Source organism: Hydra vulgaris, chromosome 08, assembly GCF_038396675.1.
Source record: "Hydra vulgaris chromosome 08, alternate assembly HydraT2T_AEP".
In the NCBI taxonomy this organism is placed as follows: domain Eukaryota; kingdom Metazoa; phylum Cnidaria; class Hydrozoa; order Anthoathecata; family Hydridae; genus Hydra; species Hydra vulgaris.
Genome location: NC_088927.1, coordinates 38,155,048 through 38,180,867, shown reverse-complemented (window position 1 = coordinate 38,180,867; position 25,820 = coordinate 38,155,048). Strand labels below are relative to the sequence as shown.

General features: G+C 27.6%; 1 protein-coding gene across 2 annotated transcripts; it reads left to right on the top strand.

Moving 5' to 3' along the window:
- Positions 1 to 14,101: 14,101 nt before the first annotated feature.
- On the top strand, positions 14,102 to 23,224 carry LOC100206389 (uncharacterized). 2 transcript variants are annotated; one of them, XM_065803646.1, is made up of 5 exons: positions 14,102 to 14,855; positions 16,990 to 17,056; positions 18,329 to 18,442; positions 21,316 to 22,001; positions 22,313 to 23,224. In XM_065803646.1, exons 1-5 carry the CDS (start codon positions 14,188 to 14,190, stop codon positions 22,971 to 22,973), a joined length of 2,196 nt encoding a protein of 731 aa, XP_065659718.1. In that variant the 5' UTR covers positions 14,102 to 14,187; the 3' UTR covers positions 22,974 to 23,224. The 2 variants fall into 2 exon arrangements, with proteins under 2 accessions (XP_065659718.1, XP_065659719.1); XM_065803647.1 differs by lacking the exon at positions 14,102 to 14,855 and adding an exon at positions 15,786 to 16,177.
- Positions 23,225 to 25,820: the final 2,596 nt, after the last annotated feature.

The following is a 25,820-nucleotide window of genomic DNA, read 5'->3' as shown; positions in this document are numbered from 1 at the left end:
TTTAAAACTTATGAGCTTTAAAAACTAATGAACTACTTTGTAAACCAAAAAAACACAAACTTCGACCCCATATAAGCCTAATGATGTCAAATGATATAATTTTTTTTTCAAAACATAGCTCTAGTAGTAACTGTTTCACTAAATGAAAGTGGTTGTCATAACTTTTAAGATGCCTCCACAATTACAATGTTTCGTGGTGCTCCATTTATCATGGTGCCCCACTCTTACCTACTTATTTTTAAATAAAATAAAAAAGTTTTTCATTTGTTTCGAAACCGAAATGAATTTTTTATATAGAATTTAATTCTCAAAGGAATTAAAGAGAAAAAGAATTGGAATAAATGTAACTTGTAATAAATGTAAATAAATGTAATTGAGAAAGAATATTTGAAAAGTATTGGAATAAGAGTAACTTATGTAACATAACATTGATGTTTTAAAACATTTGTTCGGATAAGTGTGACGTAATTCGAATTTTAACAACATTTAAATTAGAGCCATTGCAATCAGTCCTTTCACGCAGAAAAAATAGAAATTGTGAAATTTCCATTTAACTTAACATAAGTTTCTATTTCATTTCATGTTATAAAATTCTAAAAATCTTACAAAATATCTTCAGAAAAAAAAATCTCAAATTTTTTTTTAATTTTTTCCTTAAAATTATGCAAATAATCTTTCTTTATTTTTTTTTTTGCCGTTTGATAATTTGCCTGTTTGAAAGTTTGTCGTTTGATAAATTTACAATAAATACATACTACGCATATAAATTTAAGCCGGAGTAAGAAGAAGACATAAACTGTGTTATCACCAAGCCCCGTTTGCATATTGTCTGTGCAAATTTATACATAATCCGTTTTATAATACATATAAATTTTGCAAAACGCTAAAAATGTCTTTAAAAGATTGCGAAACTATAGTATATTTCTACTGATTTAAAATAAAAATAATATAGACATACATATACATTAATGCATACATATTTTCTATATTAATGTTTGATAAGATATATTCATTTAGTGTTAATAACAACGTTTATTTTTTTTTTTTCTATTTTGAATTAAATTTAGATTAATAAATGTGTGAAGTCTGTTGTAATAAATTCTAATTGTAATAATAATCTTTTAAATTTTGTTTTAAATTTTTCCAAACAATTGAACACTAAAAATCCAGAAACTGACCTCGTATCTCCCCCTCATTCCATTCTTTTTTATGTAAAAAATTGACAAAATATTTTTAAAAATTAGATTGTAATTCAGATTGTTATTCATAAATTTATCATATATTTAAAGAAAGTTTAACTACTATATTCACTTTTATAGCCAATAGTCTACAGGCCTCTTAAGATCGTCTTGAGCCAACTGGGTTAATACTAGGATGAATTTTAATACATATAACTTTTTAAATATTTTTAAAATTTATTCACTAATTTCTAAAATTATATTATGTAAATATATACAACTTGCAATATATAAATATACACCTAGGCATAAGTTACTTAGGTGATTTACTTAGTTGCTGCAAAACTCAGTTAAATTAAAGCTGTATTCAGAGCCATGACTTGGCTTCCCCACACATCCTAATTGGGGTGAGGGGAAGCAAAAATTAGGGAGTCCATTCGCAAATTTAGGGACTCTTTTACAAATTTAAGGAGATTTTTTATTTTAGTATTACCTAACGGAAAAATTTTAAACATTTTGGGGCTCTTATGACAGGTTTTGAGGAGACCTTGGACCTATTAGCCACAGCACTGGCTGTATTATTTGCTTTATTTTTGAATAACTGACAGTTATTATTTCCTTTTTATTAGACTTAAATAACTCTTAAGACATAACCTTCTAACAGTTTCCTCAAATACAGCCTACAAAAGCCATGGCATAAAAATTTACATAAAGTATAATTAAGCACTTGGCTAAATATCCAACCTTCAAGAAAAATTATAAAATATTAATAAATTAGGATAACTTAAAGTTTATTCAGAGTTTTTAGTTAGGTATTCAGAATTCTTAGTTTAGGTAACGGTTTAGGTCAAAACGGTTTTAGTTCCATTTAAAAGTTGATATAGCTACAGACTTTAATAGATTTCTATATCCTGACTTCTTATATCCTATTTAACTAGAGATAGGGTCTAAGGAGCTAGGTCTAAGCATGTTTAAAATTTATTTTATCTGAGTAAAACTAATTTTAAAATGTTCGATAACCTTTTTGAAAATATTCTTAAAAAAACATAAATATCTTCAAAAATACATAAATATCATCAAACACATAAATATCCTCAAAAAGACATGAATGAAAAAAAATAAGTGTATAAAAGATTCTAATAATCCAAAATTGAAACTTAAAAATTTTAAATCTCAAATAAAAATTGTCAAGTAAAGTAAAATCCTTATAAACATACATTACATATTGGTATATAAATATATATTGTTATATATTATGATTTCTATTGGACTAAAAATCTTAATTTCTGAGTTTTACATTTCTGACACAAATGACGGACAAGTGGTGTTCAGAAAAAATTAAAAAATCCAGATTTTACGCATGCGCATACGTTTAAGCTGATTATTAATTGATTCATAAACTTAAAACACACCAATTCTAATTCGTTACATAGTTACAGACGTAAAGTAAGGTATTAGCTGTCAACCAATTATATATACTTCAGGTTTGCTAATGTGTAATCAGCTCATAACTCGTTTAGAATTATTTGCAGGTAAACAACTATGTCTACTTAACCCTCAACTACACTTCACGCAACTGCTGATCTGGACATTTTGAAATTGTAATTGCTTTTATGGTCAAAATTTTGTATTTGATTTTAGCGTTTTACTAATGTATTGCTGACTGCAATTGAGTTTTTGAAATTTTCTTCTTTAAAAAATTTCTCATTCACATTTATTGCAACTTGTTCTTCATTACAAAAAAAAAAAATGGTCTAATGATCTTTTCTGAAGTTATTCGATAACATACTGTGCAAGTGATTTGATAACTTACAAGTAAGTACATTTAATGTTCAACGATTATTTTCGGATTTTGGATGTTTCGTTTTCTGCAATTTTGTTTACTCACATAACTATTGAGGTAAAACTGGGCATCATTGCACATTATGAGTTTGTGAATAAAGTTGTTGTTTTCTGGTCACAATTATTGAACACGGCAACTATATTAAAAATATATATGTGCATTATTTAGTTTTAAATTGCGAAGCAATTGACCTTATAGGAGAGAGGGTGCAACTTTTAAAGTTAACTATAAAGCTCTTTGCAAAGACCGCCAAAACATCACTAACTGCTGAGAACGTTGTCTAGTGAAAATTTCGAAGTTTTTTTTATTAATATTTGCTTGCACCCGAGCAATGCTCACAACATTTCAAGCAGCAAAAAGTCTTCCAGCCTGCGTACCGTTACCGGCAGCTCCTTGTTGCCGAAAACCGCTAAACCAATTTGTAATTGTTAGAACGGCCGGTACATTTTCAACATTAAAAAAATTTCGATATGATCTTTGCATCTGAATAATCGAATGTTGCCTTTCCAAAATAAAATTGAAGAACTTTAATTCTTCGTTCTGTGCTAAGTCTTTCCATAATAAATTTCCCTAAAATTTCCTAGTTAGTTTTATGTCAGCTAACTAAGACTTTTTCTTTTAAGGCTTTAGTTGGCAAAATTTTTTTGTAGTCCTTAGTCGGCAAAAAACAGATACATAAAACCCTCCTCATTAATATCTAGTCAAGACGGCCCTGCGCACCTATATATATATATATATATATATATACAGTATACTATACTATATATATACTATATATATACAGTATACATACTATATATATACCTATATATATATATATACAGACGGCCCTGTGCACCTATATATATATATATATATATATATATATATATATATATATATATATATATATATATATATATACAGTATACTATACTATATATATACAGTATACATACTATATATATACCTATATATATATATATACAGACGGCCCTGTGCACCTATATATATATATATATATATATATATATATATATATATATATATATATATATATATATATATATATACATATATATATATATATATATATATATATATATATATATATATATATATATATATATATATATATATATATATATATATATATATATATATATATATATATATATATATATATAGTAGTTCAATACTAATATATACTAGTTCAATACTAATCAATACTAGTTAGTAATCAATACTATTAGTTAATAATACTTTATATTAGTAACTAACAATAGTATTCAATATTGGTATTATCAATCAATATTAGTTAAATTAATATTGAAAGCGAGTAAATAAAAGTAATTACTTGTGTTGATTATTAACACTTAGTATTGATTACATGATGATAACATTGATTCAAGAAGTTTAAATATATACAATGAATTTTATACACAAAATATTAAGTGGAAAAACTTTTTAAAAATAACAAAAGAAAGGAGACAAGTTCTAACCTTCCTGGATAAAATTTTGCAAATATTTTAACGGTCACATCTAAATCAAAGTTTTAACCATAGTGGATGTACATTAAAAGCCAACACCGAAAATTGTTTTTGTCCTTGTGTTGCTCTTGTGAACAAATAAATGCGTCGAATAACGTTTTCCGTTCTTTCACATTCTGCTGTAGTGACTGGAAGAACGCATTCAAGCGAAAGAACAATGTAAATATTTAAAAAACTTATCTGGCTTACATTCTTTAAAAGCACAAGCAGCACTTGAGGGTCGATTATCTGGTTGACATCTAAGCCACATTTTTGCCACATAATTACTTATTCATCAAGAAAAATAGAGTTAAGGAGATCACTTTCACAATGTAACGTAGCTTTTTGAATCATTTCAAATGACTCCATTAAAGTTTTCACGCAGATAATAGAAGGTACAAAACTTAACAATAACTCAATTTTATCTAATGATTTAAATTTATCTTTACTTTTGATTTTTTGGCAAGAACTGATGCATGCTTATGAAATACATATGTTTGTTGAACAAATGTTTAGCAAACATATTAACGTCTGTTCTCACGATTTTTATTTCTGAGATGACAGTTTTAACACACTTAAAGGCATATATAATGCCACTAAATTTTTCTTGCAACTTAAACTCATAGTTTGCTGTAGTGTAACTAGTGATATAATAAAATTAAAACTCCCAAACGGTTTCAGAAAAAAAGTGCTAGATGTTTATCTTTAACCATTTCAACCCATCTTGTAACACAAATATTAGTAAGAATCTTTGGTCAACTCAATGTGTTAAATTGTTTTTTGTTTTGGTACAGTTAAGAAGTTCTGTTCGCTTTGTGCTATTTTTCATCCATTTTGTAAACTTCTTCATTATATCTAACACATTTCTTATTTCAGGTATTTTGAAAAAAATGACTAATAACCAAATTCAGCCTATTGCACGCTCAGTGAGTGTATATATTGCTTTATTGCTTTGGTTGAGTGTATATATTGCCTATATGAGTGTATATATTGCCTATATTGCTATATTGGTTGAATGCTCAGAACTGGGCTTGTACACCTGATAACGAACCTGCCATTAATGCTGCACCATCGTAACTTTGGTCTCTCATATTTTCAATATATGTCTCAAACTCTTCGCTTATCTCGTGTTTCTTATCAACAAATCTTACTACATAGATGCTCTGTGTGGTGAGAACTAATTGCATCTGCAAAGACAGAAAAATATTTGGCTTCTTTTATTTCTTTTATTTTAGAAGCTTGTATCATACTTTTTCCTAAAACCAAAATAATCTCATTTTGAACCTTGCCGAAATATAACAAGCATTTTTCATTTTTGGACTTTACAAATGTTGTTGTAAATCACTGTTAGAATCTCCTATTAAAGTAAACAGAGAAAAGAAGTTACCAAATTTTTTCAAGTTTATCTACATTTTCAAGCGTACCATGCAGTGGTATACAATGTTTTCTACAATAAGTAACAGCTTTCATTATAGATTTCGAAAATTTGCGTATTGTATTTGATTCGTTCAGCAAGTTCTTTACTCAGTTAACTGTCAACTCTTAAAGAAACATTTTCAAGTGTTGATAAATAGTATAATATTCGTCCAAGCAACGTTCATGATAAACTCTATTTTTGCGGTAATCTAATATTTCTTTAAGCTTATTCCAATTATTAAAGGGTTTTTTTAATCTAAAGACCCTATCATCCTTTTTTTTTAAAAACAAAGCACATGGGCAGCAAAACAAACCTTGCTGTACAACAGAATAGCATGCCCAAATTAACATTCCCCTTCCATTTGATTAAACATTTTTTGGAAAGTCTGTTGGTATAATATGTTCTGTGATGTATTGAATTTTGATTTCAGGCGACATCTTTATTATATTATGCTCAATAGTCCTTATGTTCATAGTAGACGTAATAACATTTCCAATGTCAAAAAAATGAGCGTTCTCAAGACCTGACATCATTTTCGAGCATTCTTCAACTATTTGAATGTCACTTTGTTGATGATTACTGGTCGCAATAAGAGATGTAGACAATAATTCGTCCAAAATTTTTACCGTGAAGTTCGTGAAAACTGCTTAAATTTCACGGAGAAAGTCAGAGAAAATATAGTCTTTAAAAGATGTTGACATATTGTCATGAAAAATTACTTGTGATTGTTCTTGTACGATTTCTTTTGAAGACCTGCTGATGTTTTCATTTTGCGTCTGACTGTATTTTTATTAAAAAGAAGATGTCAATTTTACACATTCTTTGGAAGAAGATTTCAACTTTTTTAACCTTTTTATACGTTCTTATATATACACTGCAGGCCAAAAGTTTCCGGACACTTGATATTTTTATATAAAAAGCTAAAATCTATCCTGTATCATTAAATTAATCAATAATATTAATTTATAATACTTAAACTTACTAATTTTAAGAGTTTATGTAAGTTTGAGGTCAGTAATTGGGTATTACTGACTTCAAACTTACATAAATAAGTTTTTTTTTTAATTGTTTATTTTAACTTGATATATATCGTTACACACTCTTAAGAGTTTGGTCTTGTTAAAGTTATTTATTTGTTCAAACATGAAGTAAATATTTATAATATAATGATAACCGACTAAAATGATTAAGAATATTTAGTTTTGTTTAGTTTCCATTTGGTATTAATGACGGTTGCATTAAAAAATTTAAAATTTTATTTTCGACTATTTAATTAAAAATATGGGTAAAAAACCATCTTTAACGGTTGCAAAACGTTCTGAAATAGTTTCATTACATAAAGAAAGTTATTCAGTTTGTAAAATTTGCAAAAAATTTTTGCCAGAAAGTTGCCAGAAGTACTGTACAAGATACCATCAAACGATGGAAAAAAACAGGCTTTTTTGAAGACAAAAAAAGATCTGGTAGACCACGGAAGACAACAAAAGCAGAAGATAATAGTATAATATTGATGAGTAAAAGAAATCGAAAACTTACGGCCACGGAAATTACTTCAGGCTTTAATAGGAGTCATTCAACGTCTTAGACAAGCAGGACTTTCTGGCCGCATTGCGGTCAGGAAACCGTTGCTACGGATTGGAAATTAAAAGAAAAGGTTACAATGGGCTATAGACCACCAAAATTGGACAGAAGAAGACTAGTGAAAAATACTATGGACCGACGACTCCAAATTTGAACTGTTTGGGCAAAGACGTAGAATTTACATCAAAAGAATAACAAAAGAAAAAATGATCCCAGAGTGTTTAGTACCGACAATCAAGCATGGTGGTGGGTCAATTATGGTATGGTAATGTTTTTCTTCAGCTGGTGTAGGTGCCCTAGTTAAAATTGAGAGTATTATGAAAAAAGAACAATATAAAACAATTCTAGAAAACAATGCTATACCTTCTGGCTTAAGAACTATTGGTCGTGGTTTTGTTTTTATGCAGGACTATGACCCTAAACACACCTCAAAATTATGTAAGAACTTTATAAAGGAACAAGAGGATAATGGTGTCCTCAAAAACATGACCTGGCCGGCCCAATCACCAGATTTGAACCCAATAGAGTTACTGTGGGAAGAATTGGACAGAAAGGTCAGACAAAAATGCCCAACATCCAAAGAGCACATGTGGCAGATATTAGAAGAATCTTGGTTATCAATTACACCCGAAATAATAAATAAATTAATAAATAGGATGCCACGGATCGCAAAAAAAGTTATAAAAACTCGTGGGTTATTTTTTGACGAAAAAACAGTTTAATAATAATAGTGTTGTTAGTATTAATTTTTTTTATTTCATTTTTTGCCCTTTTTTTTTCTTAAATAGTAACTATATGTATCTTTTATAAAATAAATATGATATTTGAATTTTTTTGAAACAATTATAGGAGTTTTAATTAAAAATTTAAGTGTCCGGAAACTTTTGGCCTGCAGTGTGTGTATATATATATATATACACACACTTATTTATTTATTTATAAACTGAAATTTATAAACTGCGATGTTGACTGAATGACGGCCAAAATATTATTTAGCAAAATCTGCGACCTTCGTCCACACTTTTTTGCCTACCAGTTAAGCTTATTTTTTCAAAAGAAACAAATGTATTTACTACAACAGAAACTAACCAAGTTTTAAAAGAAGTATCTCAACTTATTCCAACATTTGTAACATTCGGCGAATCTTAAATTGCTGTTAAACATGGCCTAAATCTCTTAATGATAGATGGAAAAGTTTGCAATGCCTTGACTGACACAAGTTCCTAACAAAAATGTTATATACAGTATCGGACAAAACGAGTGCAACCAAATAATGCTAATTTAGTTTCTTTATATAAAAGTGCTGCATTTTTTCAATTTAGAGAAATAACTATGTAACTGTTTAGAGACAAAGTTCTTCAAGTTTTATTCATCACAAAGTTCATTATTTGTACACGAAAATTAATAAGTTAATCAATAGTATTAAAAAAAGTTGATTTCCTTTTGGTCAAAACAAGTGTAACTCGACAAAATGTTGACCAAGCTGTATTTCGCTATCAATATTTCGTGGCGAATCCTTTGTTGTCGATCACAGCCTTGCATCTTCGAGGCATAGATTCGATCAGGTGATCAATGAAACTTTGTGGAATCGCTGCCCAGGCCTTTTGGATTTGTTTAAACAGTTGATCCTTATTACAAACACCTTCACAATTAATTCTGCGGTTGACAATCTCCCACAGGTTCTCGATAGGGTTGAAATCCGGAGATTGAGGCGGCCAATCCATCACCGATAGGTTGTTGTCTTGAAACCACTGCTTGACTACTTTTGCACTGTGTTTCGGATCGTTGTCTTGCTGAAAAACCCCTTTTATTGGCATATTCCATTTAGCATGAGGTAACATAACATCTTTCAGGATATTTTTATACATGAAACGGTCCATTATTCCATCTTTTCGATGTATTGGACCTAGACCGTTAGCAGAAAAACACCCCCAGACCATTACATTGCCTCCACCATGCTTCACGGTATTATGGCAGTAACGTAAATCGAGGCGTTTTCCGGCCGATCGACGTACACGGCAAATACCATCGCTCCCAATGATGATGAACTTCGATTTATCACTGAACAGGACAGTTCGCCATTTCTGCACATTCCAGTCAATATGAGATGTAGCAAACAGGAGTCTTTTCTTCTGGTTTTTTAGTGAAATCAGCGGTTTCTTTGCAGGGCGTTGAGAAAACAATCCGGCTTCAACAGTACGTCTTCTGATTGTTCGGTCCGATACAGGCAGCTCTAATTGCTTTTGTATCTCGACTAATGATATCCAGGGATCCTTCTTGACGGATCTGACGATCATAGAATCCTCTCTAGAAGCGGTGGAACGCGGTCTTCCACCTTTGTTATCTGCTGCCAACTTCCCCGTATTACAATATTTGGAACATAGTCTTGATACGGTCCATTTTTCCACACGATATTTATCACAAACACTTTTTTGTGACATTCCACTTACGTAATCGCCAATAATTTTCTTTTTTAGTTTCAATCCAAGACTGTCGGGAGCCATTGTTGCACTTGAAGTCATAAAAATAATAAAAATAAATAATCACGCTTCTCAAGACTTACCGTGTTATATTTACCTTGTGATGATACAATAATGCTCTGTGGAACACAGAGCATTATTGTATCATCACAAGGTTGGTATTGATGTAATGAAACACTTGTTGTATTTCACTTCTTGTATTGATGTTCTTCGATAAAACACTTTGATAAAACTCACTTCGATAAACTGTCTTGATAATACTGACTGATTGACTTCCATATACTGACTGAATTACATGTCGATTTACATGTCTCTTATATAGTAAAATGAACCTGTGTGAACCTGTTCTGGAAGATTCTAGATGCTTCTTTTCGATGCTTCTGGAAGCTTCTGGATGCGTCTGGATGCTTCTGAATGTTTCTGGATATTTCTGGATGCTACTGGATGGTTCCAGATGCTTCTTCTGGAAACTTCTGGAAGCTTCTGGATACTTCCTTTAATTATTAAAAAACTTCCGTGACGTTGACACGGATCAGACTAAAGAAAATGAAACAAACCAAAAAAGTTGCACTTGTTTTTTCCGCTGCAAAATGGCACTTGTCAACGAAATTCTGCCTGTGTGCTGTCACCTGTCAGCTGATTGCTCGTGTCATGGCATGTTATGACTCCAGATTCCTGAACTGTTTACTGTGGTAGTATAGTTCGTTTCGTTTTTAAGACATGTAAAATTAGGAACACTTTTTAGCATTGTTCGATGTTGGTTGCAAATGTTTTGTCCAATACTGTATGTGGTGCAACTCCAAAAATAATTAACGGTGAACTAAAAGACTTAGTTGTTAAAAAAAGAACATTATGGTTTTGGTCTGTCTACTTTACATGCGTGGATTCACTTTTTTGAGTGTATGTTACACATTAGCTTTTATTTAGAAATAAAAAAGTGGCAAGTTAGAAGCAATGAAGATAAATCTAGTGTCCAAAAACGTTCAGAAGATATAAAACAAAAATTTAAAAACTATATGGGTATTATTGTAGACAAATTTAAACCTGGCTTTGGGGATACAAATTATGGGAACACAGCTCGCAGGTTTTTTATGAAACCAGAGTTAAGTGGTTAGATATCAATCTCATTAAAAATTTAAGTATTTTATTAAGAACACTTTCCTCAGGCTTTAATTATTATGAATTTGAAAAACTTTGTACAGGAACCTAAACTCTTAATCTTAATCTATACATGTGGTACTATATCCCTGTTACTGTGCACAAAATACTTGTACATAGCACGGAAGTTATAAAAACATGTCTTCTTTCAATTGGACATCTATCGGAAGTCTCAAGAAGCCCGCATTAAAGGTTATCGTCGATTCCGCAAACTTCATGCAAGAAAAAACTCACGTATTTCCACAAATATAGATTTGCTCAATATGCTTTTGGTAACATCAGATCCTGTCATCAACTCATATAATGATTTGTCAAGTAAGAAAACGAGTAAATTACCGTTAGAAGTTTTGAATTTAATTGTCCAACCTGTAATACCATCACAGCTGATTGGACATACAATTCTGTGTTGCGATGAAGATTATTTAGGGTCCGATTCTTCGGATAGTGAAAATAACAATGATTCATCCGATGATAGTTGTTAAGAAAATATTTTTTTTAATTTTACGTTATCAACTGAATTATAGTATATTTTTTTAGTTTATTTTTGGCAAAATTTTATAACATAATTTATGTGTTGAAAAAAAGTATTTATTTTTATTACCTAATAACTTTTTTCATAACTAAAATTTAAAAATTCTTAAAACTCTAAAAAATACTTATAAAACTTTAAAATAATCAAAAAATGCGTAACTAATCAAAATATTATTACTTACATTCTTTGGAATCAAATTGCAGAACAAAACATTTTTGTCCACCTAGCTTATATAAAGCGATTTACTGTGCGACGTTTAAAAAACGTTTTTTTTACGTCCCGTACCCACTGGGAGATTATATATATATATATATATATATATATATATATATATATATATATATATATATATATATATATATATATATATATATATATATATATATATATATATATATATATATATATATATATATATATATATATATACATATATATAAATATATATCCCAGTGGGTACGGGACGTAAAAAAGACGTTTTTAAATCGTCTTTTGAACATCTTTTGAACAAAAGATTTTGAAGCTAAGTCTGTCCTCGATGAAAGAACATAAGAACTTAAAAAAATTTTTAAAGTCTTATGTTGTTAGACTAATTACTAGTTTTGTCTGATCACATCTTATATTTAGGTTTAAGCAAAACGTTAAATCAGGTAAAGTTTTTACAAGCAATATCTATGCCAATGTTATGACATGCAAGTTCCCTTCAAAATTGTTTCTGCTCTTAATACTATTTTAGAAAAGCTCAATATACTCTGATTAAAAAAAAAATAATAATAAAAAAAAAAGAATTTTAATTGTATGGTTTCATGAACAAGAGAACCCATTGTTTTTTTTTTTTTTTTTTTAATAATGCTTTTCCATACTTCTGCATATAATCCATATTTAGACAAGTACACTATACCACCAGCCCATTTAGTTACTACATAAGCTGGTGAATGAGAAATATCCATATTTCGAATTTTTTATAATAAATTTTAAATTAAGGTATTACAATTTCATTTCTTAAAATGTTGTTCATACTAATCCCCAAAAGTCTCGTATATTAAAACTATATATTATAACAAAACGGAACTGAAAATAAACCTTATTAAAATATTTGTGACTTCCGTGAGCGATCAAATAAACAGATATTAAAAAATATTAAATGATTTCAGGTGTGTTTTCTATAAAACAAGAATTGAATTGTAGCGACGACTGCTAGTAAAATTAAAAGTGTCAATAAAAAAAATGGAGAAAAAAATGGAACAACGACGATTAAAAAATAACGACATAAAAATATTTCTATATAAAAACACTATCATTATTTATAATAAATTATAAAATTATTTTTTAAAAACAACTACAATTAAATTAAAGTAACAAAAATAGCACTAAACTTGAAGAAATATCTTTAGAAATTTTGTTTAAAAAAATAACAATGAATTCAGAATAAAACTTTAACGATTAAAGTTTACCGAGTGGATTGGTTTTCTTTGCTTTATAAATTGAAGGCACAGACCCGCGTTAGATTTAATTAGAAAATTAATTATATTTTTCTTTGATAAATTAGTCCAATTAAGTAGGTTAAAAAGTTATATTCCTAAAATGATTTTTTCTAAATAAAGTTCTAAAAACTTTACCGAATAAACTTTTTTTAAATGTACTTTTTGTTTATAAATTCTTTCTTTTGATCTTTGTTCTGTGAAGTAGCATTTCAATAAATAATTACTCCAACCGACATGTGCTAAACCTTATTGTTTTTTTATATGTAAAAACAATAAAGTTAACAAATGATTGGTGCGGTTTATGAAAGAGCTAAACTTTGATTCGTGCGGTTTACTAGTCAAAAAAACATGACGTTGAGAGGTCGCTTTACAATTAAAAAACCGCAATTGCGTTCGGTGCTTTTGATGTTAGAAGTACAAACCTCAATCTGTTGAATTTTTAAAATAACACAAAAATGGGCTCCAAGATTTAAATTTGTTTTGAAAAGTTTGTAATGGTTATGATTTTTATGCAGCCTTTTTAATGGTAATATTGGATCTTGAATTTTAAAAGAACTTAAGTAAATATAATGAACAAACTTGCTTGTTTACAAAGAAATATCGCAATGTTTAAGACATCGCTCGACAACTTTAGTGTATTGATTAGAAAATTCGGCTTTTTGTTATTAGAGTCAAAATCCTAATTTAAACATGTATGTTAGACGCCAGTTTTATTTAACGCTGAAGAAATGAGTTAGTAAGCGAAGCGTTTTATATTATAAAGGCAAGCGATGTGTTTGACTAAAACAAGAATTCCGAAATTTTAGTTTTAGAATTAAAATTAACAGTAAAACTTGTGTATTTAGAAATTGTTAAATTTTTTTGTAACACTTTTTTTATTCAATTTCTTTTAATTTTGTTTTATAATTTTTTTCTTCTAGTAAACAAACGGCTAACGTTAAAAAAAATGCTAATCGAATGGTGAATTAATTCTAGACTTTTTTTTAATGTATTTTCAGTTATATAAATGTCTTCAACTGCATTAAGACCTACACCGATGGGTTCAGAAGCAGTAACAATAAATTTTGAAGAAAAATCACTGAAATCAAATATAAATAATAAGAGCAAGGTGGCGAATATGCATTATATTAAAGAGAATGGATCTTATTGTGAAAACTTTAATAATACGAGCTATCCTAACTTTGAAAAATGGAAAGATAATTTTCAGGTTCTTTTAGAAGATGAAGAGGGAATGAGAACGTTTTATGAATTTTTAGGAACTGATCAGATATCTGTAATATTTGATTGTTGGTATTCGTGTAAAACGTATCGTAAGCGACTTCCAAATAAAGCTGCCGCAAAAGAGGTATATTCTCGTTTCGTGCGTATTAAAGATTCTAGAGTGCCAATTTCCGATCAAGCTCGAAATAATCTCGCACTTCGATTACGCGCTAACGATATTACAGAAACTTTATTACTTGAAATCGAGCAAGAAATTTTTGCAAATCTTCGAGATGTTTGTTATCCAAAGTTTTTAAAATCAGACTTTTTTACATTTTACTGTGAAACAAACGGAAAAGTAGCACACATCCCCAGTGAATTTTATCGGTTAAATCAAGGAGCTATAACCAAGATGCAGCATAATTTACCAACACTTACCGAAGATTATGCGGACATTTATCATACCCAGGCAAGGTAAATCTCTGCCTTTTTATGATCTGGGTGATTTCCTTTATAATATGTTATCTTATATATGTATGCATCTACATGTATACATATATAAGATAACATATATGTTACATATATGTATACATATATGTATATATATACATATATATATATATATATATATATATATATATATATATATATATATACATATACATATATATATATATATATATATATATACATATACATATATATATGTATATATATATATATATGTATATATATGTATATATGTATATATATATATATATATATATATATATATATATATATATATGTATATATATATATATATATATATATATATATATATATGTATATATATATATATATATATATATGTATATATATATATATATATATATATATATATATATATATATATATATATATATTTAACTTAAAGGTTCTATATTTTAAGTTTAAATCTTACAATGTTTACATTTAAAAGACAATTGAGCCTTTAATAGGAGATTAACTGATTCAAAGCAAGTAACAAATTAAACAAAGAAATTCATTTACTTAAAATCGGTTTTTAACTCAAATGTATATTTTTTTAATATGAAGCAATGATAGATAGGTGACGCAAGCAAATTAAATAAAAGAACGCGCCTTAAGGTATCAATTTGGTATTACGTGTAATTCATTAGATTCAGCGCCGTTAAACTTGTCAAACAAGATTTTCATAGAAAATTTTCTGCGCTTTTATAATTGTTTTTAAAAAAACAAGTCAATGCGACAGCATATTTATTCTAATACTTACAATACCAATTAATGGTTTTATAAGTATTACATTAAGTTTTCCTATAAAAACGCTTAAACAAAATCTTAAATTGCAAATTAGTTTCTCGTCTTTTTTCGTCCGTGATATTTGCGAGGCGCCAATTCGCAATTTAGAACGTTTATATATCAAAGACTTTCATTTGCACTGTTTAAAATTCTCTTTGAGAGTAATCCATTTTCATGATACCTGTAATGTCGGAAAACAAAAAAGCGGTGCGCTCTTTGTGAACTTCGCAACTTTTCTTTCAATCCTTTAAAGAATAAGTTAGGCAGATTTTTTGGCGAAATGTTTGTATGAAGTTCTCTTACTTCTAATATTATCGTTTACCAATAACTGTTAGTTGCACTTGTTGTAATGCTGTTTAAATTTTGAGTCTTATGTTATGGACATGAAGTTAACTTCAAAACGTCTGCTCTGATATTTCAAATATAGATATGCAAGTTGTTGTTAGAAATAATGTGCGCAATGCGATTTCTGCACTCGTGTTGCTGAAAGCTGATAGGTAACTTCCAAAGAAAGTAAATAAATAAAAATTACGCTAGTATTTTGAATATGAAAGCAAACAACAATCAGTGTTTTATAATTGAAGTAACCATTATTTTTTCTAAATATATTTTTTTAACATTTAAACATTTTTTTAGCGGTTTTATAATATTAACTAAGGTATATACTTTTTAATATCTTTCTTAAGTTTTTATTTATCGAAGAATTAATGTAAAATTAATGGAAATAAAAGATATAATATCTATCAATGATCTGCAAAGGTACATTCATCTCATACAGTTATATATATATATATATATATATATATATATATATATATATATATATATATATATATATATATATATATATATATTTATATATAATAAACTATAGATGTTATTTTAAAACTTTTTAAAGTTTTTAAATAAATCATTTATTATCTTGCATTTTTTAAATGCACAATAAGGAATTTAAATTAAGCTTAAGATTTTTCAAAAGCTTTTTTTCCAAATTTATACTATACATTAATGGTCAAAATCAATTTTTCAAACTAATGTTTTAATAATAACTAATTATCAAATTTGAAAAAATATTATTAGATGTAATTTTACTTTAATTAATACCTTATAAATTAAATAAAATATACTTTATCCGAAAAAGTAATTTTCAATAATCTATAAAAGATTAATTTAAAATTATTTGTTATAATCATTGTTGTATATATTAGGTGTAAACATGTGTTATGAGAATGTAGTTTAACTTTTAATTTTGTGCAAACTTGAATAATTTTTTTTATAGACGTTACATAATATAAATTATATTATTTAGTGAATCTGGTGAAGACTTTCATCACCACTGCAATGATTATGTTCCTGAAATGCCTACTTTTCAATCGGTATAACTTTATATATATTTAGTTTCAATTATAAATTTTTATATATATTTAGTTTCAATTATAAATAAAATTCTTATTTAAATTATAAATTTTGTTGTTAAATATGATGGCAAAAATATGTAAACAATCTTTTAAAGTATTTGTCATCACAACATGATCAAAGATTTCCTATTCGATTTTATTTAATCTTGTTTGCATTAACAATGTATGAAATTTTTAAAAAATAATTTTCATAAAGCAGTGGTTTTATGAAAATGTTAAATAATTAAAGTTTAAGCTCTTTCAGGAACTTATTCACCATTGATTTATAAGAAAAAAAATTCATATACCCTGCTGGTGAATTAAAAACATACAAAGTCATTTAAAAAAAATAGACATGATTTGTTTCAGGACATTTTAAATATCTTCCATTTAAACACCAACATATATAGCTTTTAATACATTGCTATTAATATTTTTATTAAATTTTATAATAAAATAATATGCCTAAACTAATTAAAAAAAAAAATTTAATAAAAAAAAATAACCTTAAATATTTTTACTTATAGTAACCTTAAAAATATTATATATATACACACACACACACACACACACACACACACACACACACACACACACACACACACACACACACACACACACACACACAGATATGAATGAATCACTTAAATAAATTTTTTTTATTTGACACTGTGTTTCATCAGTAAAGACTCATTAGAAAATTTTCTGAGTCTTTATTGAAGAAACATAGTTCAAATGAAAATTTTTTGATATATATATATAATATATATATAATATATATATAATATATATATATATATAATATATATAATATATATATTTATATATATATATATATATATATATATATATATATATATATATATATGTATATGTATATATACATACATATAAAAGTATCATATTTAATATGATTTTTGACACTGCTTTTTCGATCATAATAAAATCAACTCGTTTTTTTTTCAAGTGTAAATTATGTAAAGCAGAGTTTAAAAGATATAAATTGAATCTATTTCTGATTGGTTCACAATTTAGGCTTTTCTGTTACAAAACAAGAAAATATTTCCCTAAACCAGGTTCTTTCAGCCATAAACTTTAAATGTTTTAATGTTTTTTTTTTATGTTTTAATATATATATATATAAAAAAATATATTTTTATCTGTATATTATAGAAAGGCATAATATTCTTAAAAGTTATTCGATTACCAAATATTTTTGGTTTTTATGCTAAATATTAAATATATCTTTAGCGTACACAACGCATGGACTCAATGAAGCAACTAGCACCAGAACAATTTGCTAAATTACTTACTGAAAAACTAGAAAGGTTGTTACTTGATAGAGAAGCTGAAAATTTTACAGATGTATGTATTATTTATTTTTAATTTTAATGACATTTTTCGCATACATACACAAACACATTTTTTTCAATAAAAAAAGGAAAAAATTTACAAGATTTTATTTAACAAAAACGAATAATAGTTTTTTGTTGTAATTTTTTCCTTTTTTTACATAGATCCTATATGTCCACACTACCCATCAGTTGGTGTATATAACACTGGTTTAGTAGTATTTAGTATTATATTTTAATGTGATATAGTACTAAATCATCTGATACCAGCAACTTATTTTTGACTATTTATCTATTATTTTTATCATTAGTGAACTATTAATGTATTATCAAAGCACATAAAAAAAAAATTAAGTAACCTTAATTTTTAGTATTTTTTTCCCTCTTTTAAAAATTTGTTATAATTACCTCAAACCTGCATATTTTCATTTTAATACTTAAAGCAGTTTTGTAAACCTTAAAAATGACATCATACAAATATTTTGATGTTTGCTAAAATAATTTAAAACATTTTCCAGTTCATTTTTCTGAACATATGCTAATGATTTTTTTATGTGAAACCTCTAAAGGTTCCATGTCAAACAAAGCTGCAATAAAAAGTGCCATGTATTTTAATGTAGCATAATAGTAAAATAAAGACAAGACCAAGTTGCATATAGTTTATAGACATACATACATACATTAATAAATATATATATATATATATATATATATATATATATATATATATATATATATATATATATATATATATATATATTTATATATATATATATTGTTTATATACATATGCATGCATATTATGTGTAAGTATATACACACAGATGTATATGTATATATAAGGGTGGTTAAAAAGCAACATTTTTGAAAAATATCTGCTGCCACCCCCTTAATGTGTTCTATATAACAAAATAACACTAGATTTGGAAATTTTTTGAATGAAGCGCTATTTTTAGGGGTTGCTACAGACCTTCAAACATAAATGGGTCACTAGTATTATAGAAAAAGTAATTTGAAAGTATGTTGTGTTTGCTCTTAATTGAAGCAAAATTATATAAAAATTTCAAAAATAAAAATCATTTTATAAACAAACATGAAAAAATATATATTATTAAAGTCTTTTAAAATTGCTCTTTTTTCATTTTTTGTTTAAAATTGTCATTTTTATGCCATAAAATTTAAAATAGTAAATTTTTAATTAATTGAAGATTTTTTTGAAAACTTTTATATAATTGTGCTTCATTTGAGACCAGAAATGCGAAGCTTTATTGATTTTGGGACTCCAGACTTTAAGAGATATCGACTCTACGACTCAAAAATAAAAAACTTTTCTCCGAGTTTTTTGTTTTTTAAATAACTTAATTGAGTCAAATAACTGGAGTTTATAAGGATGAAATAGTCCTTAAAATGTAGGCAATATAAAGTTTCAATTATGCTTTAAAAATTTATAATTTCTTATTGTTTTCATTTCTTCGCTCAAAAAGTATTTATTTCTTTTAGGTTGAAGGTATTTCTACTAATATACTTTAAATAATGGATTTGTTAACTAAAAGTTTACAAGTGGTAGTGGTGTATGTTTGTTTAAACAATATCATTAGGAAAACGTGTTAGAAAAATACTTTTATTTACTATGGCATCGATGCAGGTTTGAGTGTGTAAATGTTTATGCTTAAGCATAATTTGCCACCTAACTATCAGTGTAAACCAAAGTCTTTCTTTACTGCATATGTTGTGATTCGTCTTTTATATTCTTTAAAAAGCAATTTATGCTATAGGTGATGTATGCCATATAGTAAGCGACCGGGGCTATGGCCGGGGCTAGGTTTGATAACACGTAGCCACGACAGGGGCCAGGTTTATGACCAGGGCTGCATAAATATTGATAGATCCTATAAAAATGTTATTTTTAATTAAAATTTATGATATGATTTAAAATTAAAAACAATACTTGTATAGGATCTATTAATATTAATGCAGCCTCCGTCATAAACCTGGCCGGGGCTGCATTAAAATTGATAAATCCTATAAAATATTGTTTTTAAATAAAATTCATGTCGTAAATTTTAATTAAAAATAACATTTTTATAGGTTCTATTAATATTTATGCAGCCCTGGTCATAAACCTGGCCTCGGTCGTGGCTATGTGTTATCAAACCTAGCCCCGGCCATAGCCCCAGTCGCTTACTAATGCCATAAACAAGCTGCACATTTTAAAATAACTTTGCTGGAGGGCTTGCCATATGCAGTATTATTCAATACATTCATGCTTTTACTGGTGTAAAGTTACATAAAGTTACAGAAGTTACTAACGGTTCGTTAGGAAACATTTATATGCTGATATAAAGTTAGAAAAATCCCTGAGTCCCAACAAAAATTTTCAATACAGACTGGACTCCGGATTCCAGGTAAAAACAGCAACTCCAGACATCAACTTCACTTCCCTGTTTGAGACCCAACTCAACATAATTATGAAAAACTTTTCCTATATTATTAGGGACTTCTATATGTCTGAGGCTCTCAGCAACCCCTGAAAATATTTTTAACTGAAAGTTTTTTTAAATCCAATGTTATTATATAAAACACATTAAAGGGGCTCCAGCTGATATTTTACAAAAATATCAGCTGGTTTTTTAAAGCAACCTAACATTTATATATATATATATATATATATATATATATATATATATATATATATATATATATATATATATATATATATATATATATTATATATATATATATATATATATATATATATGTTAAATATATGTATATATTTAACATTATATATATATATATATATATATATATATATATATATATATATATATATATAATTATATATATATTTATAATTTTTTAATTTGATTTATATATTTATTATAGCCTCAATTATTAAATCAAAATGTGTTATCATCGCATGGTTTACCAATACAAAGTAGTTACAAACCAGCATTAAGTGATGTAGATTCTCAATCATGGGTAATGCCACCAGCATCTGTTAGGTATAGTGTTGCTGGAGCTTCATCAACAAGTGGCTCATGTGTTAATATTGAGCAGTATCCAAAGTATCGAAACCTTGCCAAAGATTTTTTAAATGCAGTTCATCATGGTATAAGAAATCACCTTGGAGAATGTCAGTGTATATCCTGTCAAGATTCTCATTGCTCTCGGAATTCACATAACCATTATATTCAAGAAAGCTATTTTGATTCTCAAGAGCTTATAAAAAATGATAGAATTTTCAACAAGAGCAACTTTGATCAATCCCAATTGTTTAATAAACTAGAGTATAATACACATAACGCTTTTATTCAACCAGCAGAACCTCCACCGTTAGTAGACACTAGTAAAATATATGCCTGGATGGAAAAAAATGAAAGACAAGAAAAGCATAATAATTATGTTGCTCCATCTCCTATTGTGAGGCATAAAAAGCTACAAAATGTTCCAGAAGCTCCAATCGCTCAAGATCATAATATGCCTTTATTACCTCAACCAGATACAGGAACTGTATTAACAGAAGTCAAAAGAGTACTAGAGGAACCAAAATCTACTAGACGATCATTAAGGTATTTATTGAATATTTTGTTTTAAATTGTTGTTTAATAAGAATGGAAAAGGTGAAAATTTGTTTTAATATTTTCAAATTAGTCTAATGATTAGTTTTAAATATAGATATAATTCTTTTATAAATATTATAATTGTATGAACTTACTCTAAATCTTTCCATTTATGATATTATATATTTAATAGTATTACATATTTAATAATGATAATAAAAGGTTTTGGTATTATAGTTTAAATGTATAGAGTATGTAAAAGTTAATATACTTATAATTTAAAAAGTACAAAAAAAATGTGTTCTCTTATTTTTATTCAGATCACATCAGCAACGACCATCAAATCATGTTGGTGATCACATGTCTGCTTATAGCGATCCATCATATGATCAGCGTCATCGTCATGTTGGAAACGCTTGGTCTTCGTTTTCTGATACAAATTCAGTTGTTTCCTATAATCCTTCTCAGATATCCAGTGTCCCTTCATGTGCATCACGTTTATGGAATCAATATGGTTATTATGAACCTAAAAACGAGCTTTTGTATCGTGGCCGCCATCTTTCAGAACAAGACGGTATGAAACGAAATGAAAATTCTGTTAATCATCGTGATCGCCATAGTGATAGAGACTTAAAAAGTACAAGGCGGTCGGATGTTCACAGTGATGTTAGTCATCCATTGAGTGAAACTCGTAGTGAAAGAACGCATGGTAGTGGAAACAGTAAAAGGACTTCAAAAAACTCCACAACTATTACCTATTATTTTGACACTGAACCAATTCCCTATCGTATAACTATCCCTTCTAGTGAAGTCACACTGGGACAATTTAAAACTGAAACAAAGCGTGGAAATTTTCGCTATTTTTTTAAAACAATATCTGCAGAAGATGGGGAAGTTGTAAATGAGGAGCTGCGGTCTGACGATGAGTATTTGCCAAGGTATAAAAACAAAATTATCGGTAAAATCGAGAAAGTGGAATAATTTTTTTTAAATGTTAACTTTATTTATTTCTTTTCTCTTTCTGTACTATCTATCCAGAAAATTTTTTCTCTAAGTTTTTAAGATAGTTTCAAAATTTAAATGATAATTTTTTGTCCAAATTTCCTATATTCCGTTTCATATTAGTTGCACTTTCTTATACTATACAATATTTATTTCTTCATATATTTATGTTGATTATATTTTTATAAACTGTACATACATATTTTTGCATGTCATTGTTTTGAATTTTATCTCGTATTTTTCCTAGAATTTCTTATTGAAACCAAATAATTTAATTTTGAGCTTTAAGCTAATTTCCTTTTTAAAGAATTTTTAACTTTCAAATGATGCTTAGATACTGCTGCATTATTTAGGATAAATACTGTTGCATTATTTAGGGTAAATATTGTCGCATTATTTAAGGTTAAATACTGTTGCATTATTTAAGGTGAATACTGTTGCATTATTATAAGCAAAATCATTAAAAATTCCATATGTAATGTTTTTGGACATTTCTATTTTGTTATATTAAAAAATGAAAAATATTAGCGCCACTAATTAATGAGCTGTTATATGCTTCTTAAAAGATGTTATATGCTTCTTAAGCTGTTATATGGTTTTTAAAATACTTATAGACATTTGGAAATGTAAAATTAAGTAAGATGATGCGCAAGTATGATGGAAATTTGCTAACATTAAATTTTGTTTAAATTATTTAAATGATACATTCCTAAACATATTTTAAGTGCTTTTGTTAAATAGGTCAATTAGTTAATTGACCTCTTTAACAAAAGCAAGAGATTTATAAATTTTATCTACGCAGGAGATTTATGAGTTTTTATCTACGCAGGAGATTTATAAACTATCTGCATAGACTACCGAATAATCAGCATTTTATCAATCTTTACAAAACTTACAAACTCGAATATCTTATCATACACATGTCCAGATATAACAGAAAGTCATTCCCATCAATTCGGTTTTAAAGAAAATAGCTCTACCCACGCAGAATTTCTTCTGACTCAAACAATAAAGCACTACAAACATAATAACTCACCACTACATGTATGCAGTTTAGACGCCAACAAAGCTTTTGACAGTTGTAATTAGGAATTTCTATTTGAGAAACTCTATTACCAGAAAAAAATCCCATTATTTATAGATACAATCTCATCACTATATCAAACAGGTACTTCTAATATATCATATCTTGAATGTACATCAAAAAAATTTAGGCTGTCTCAGGGAGTGCGTCAAGGATCCATACTGTCGCCTCATCTCTACAATATCTACACTGAAAATCTTATAGAGAAAATTGTTTCAGAGTCAAAAGTTGGAACTTCAATAAATGGGGTATACACAGGTGTCAATGCGTATGCTGATGATAGAGTTTTACTAAGTTCCACTATATCTGGTCTTCAGAGTCTTACTAACATGAATGGAATATCGAACATTATTAAATAAAAACAGAAAAAACTGAATTTTTAATATCTGGAATAAGCTCGATTACAAATAGCATTACTTATATTAACGGAGCTCCTGTCAAGTCTTAAAGCAATCTAAAACATCTTGGTTTCCTTTGGGATAATAAGAACAAAAATATGATAGCAACACTCCAAAAACAAATATAACTGAACCTGTAGCGCAATTTTTATCTGTTGTAAGAGCTCTTATAAGAAATGGACTTTGCTTTTGCCAGCCTGCTACCATAATTTATTTATTTAATTCTTCAGCTGTTCCAACGTTGTTATACGGATTAGAACTGTGTGGAAGCAACAATAAGTTTCTAAATAGCATTGATATAGTTGGATCTGTCTCAAAATCTTTCTTTAATGTTTCAAAGCAAAGTAGAAATTACCTGTATTCTTATTTCAAAGTAGACGCTATGTCAGCCATTCTTTTTTGCAATAAATTAAACCTATTTATCTGGCTTCTAAACAACCCCGAACGTTACTCGATTATACGGACTCAGATGCCGTTAATGAATAATCAACGATCATTTGTGGGTGAGGTATTGACAATATGCAAGAAAGTTGATATAAACATGCTCCAATGTATGATCGAGGGTAAAAAAATTATAATTGCACGCCCTCAAGAAGTATTGGGGGCCAATGTTGCGGCGAAAACAATCGTTCCAACATTGGAATTTAAAAGAACAAAGATTAATATTTAGTACTCTAATGGAGGAGAACATTCCAAGAACAATGCAAGAAAATACTTAAATTTTATGCTGTTGTTTTTTGTTTTTTTTTAAAAATACTTTTACCTATACTTTATGTAATTATTGGGTGTTTAAAAAAATTATTATTATTATTATAAAAATTTATTGCTATTTAATACTCTAATTGATTTGCACGATATTGATTTATTAAATATAAAAACTCACGTTATAAATAACTTGTTTATAAGATACAAATAGTTGTCATTAAAATGATTTTTAATGCAATTATAATTACAAATGTCGTTTAATTTGTTTACAATGCAATATCAAATAATTTTACAATCTGTGTTAATTTTTGAAAACATAGCGAAATTTTTAATAAAATGCTCAGAAAATATCTTTTTCTTTATATTACCAAAATAATCGATGATTATGGTGTACTATCAAGCTTTCCTCTCTCCATAACTTTTCCTCTCTTCATAACTGTGAAATCATTAGAAATCTTTATATGTGATTATCATTGATTTCCGACAAAAAAATTCGGACTTTGTAACGTAAACTTTTATGCCAAAACATTAAAGTTTTTGCATTCTATAAATAATTTTATCAGTTTCTTTCCTTTTATTTTTCAGTTCTGATGCTAAATTTTTTAAATTAAAAACCATTAAATTTTTACCTAACAAGTG

Coding starts and splice junctions, on each gene's coding strand:
- LOC100206389 (XM_065803646.1), top strand. CDS start 14,188: ATGTCTTCAACTGCATTAAGACCTACACCGATGGGTTCAGAAGCAGTA. Junction 14,856..16,989: donor ATTTATCATACCCAGGCAAG/GTAAATCTCTGC, acceptor TATATTATTTAG/TGAATCTGGTGAAGACTTTC. Junction 18,443..21,315: donor AAGCTGAAAATTTTACAGAT/GTATGTATTATT, acceptor TATTTATTATAG/CCTCAATTATTAAATCAAAA.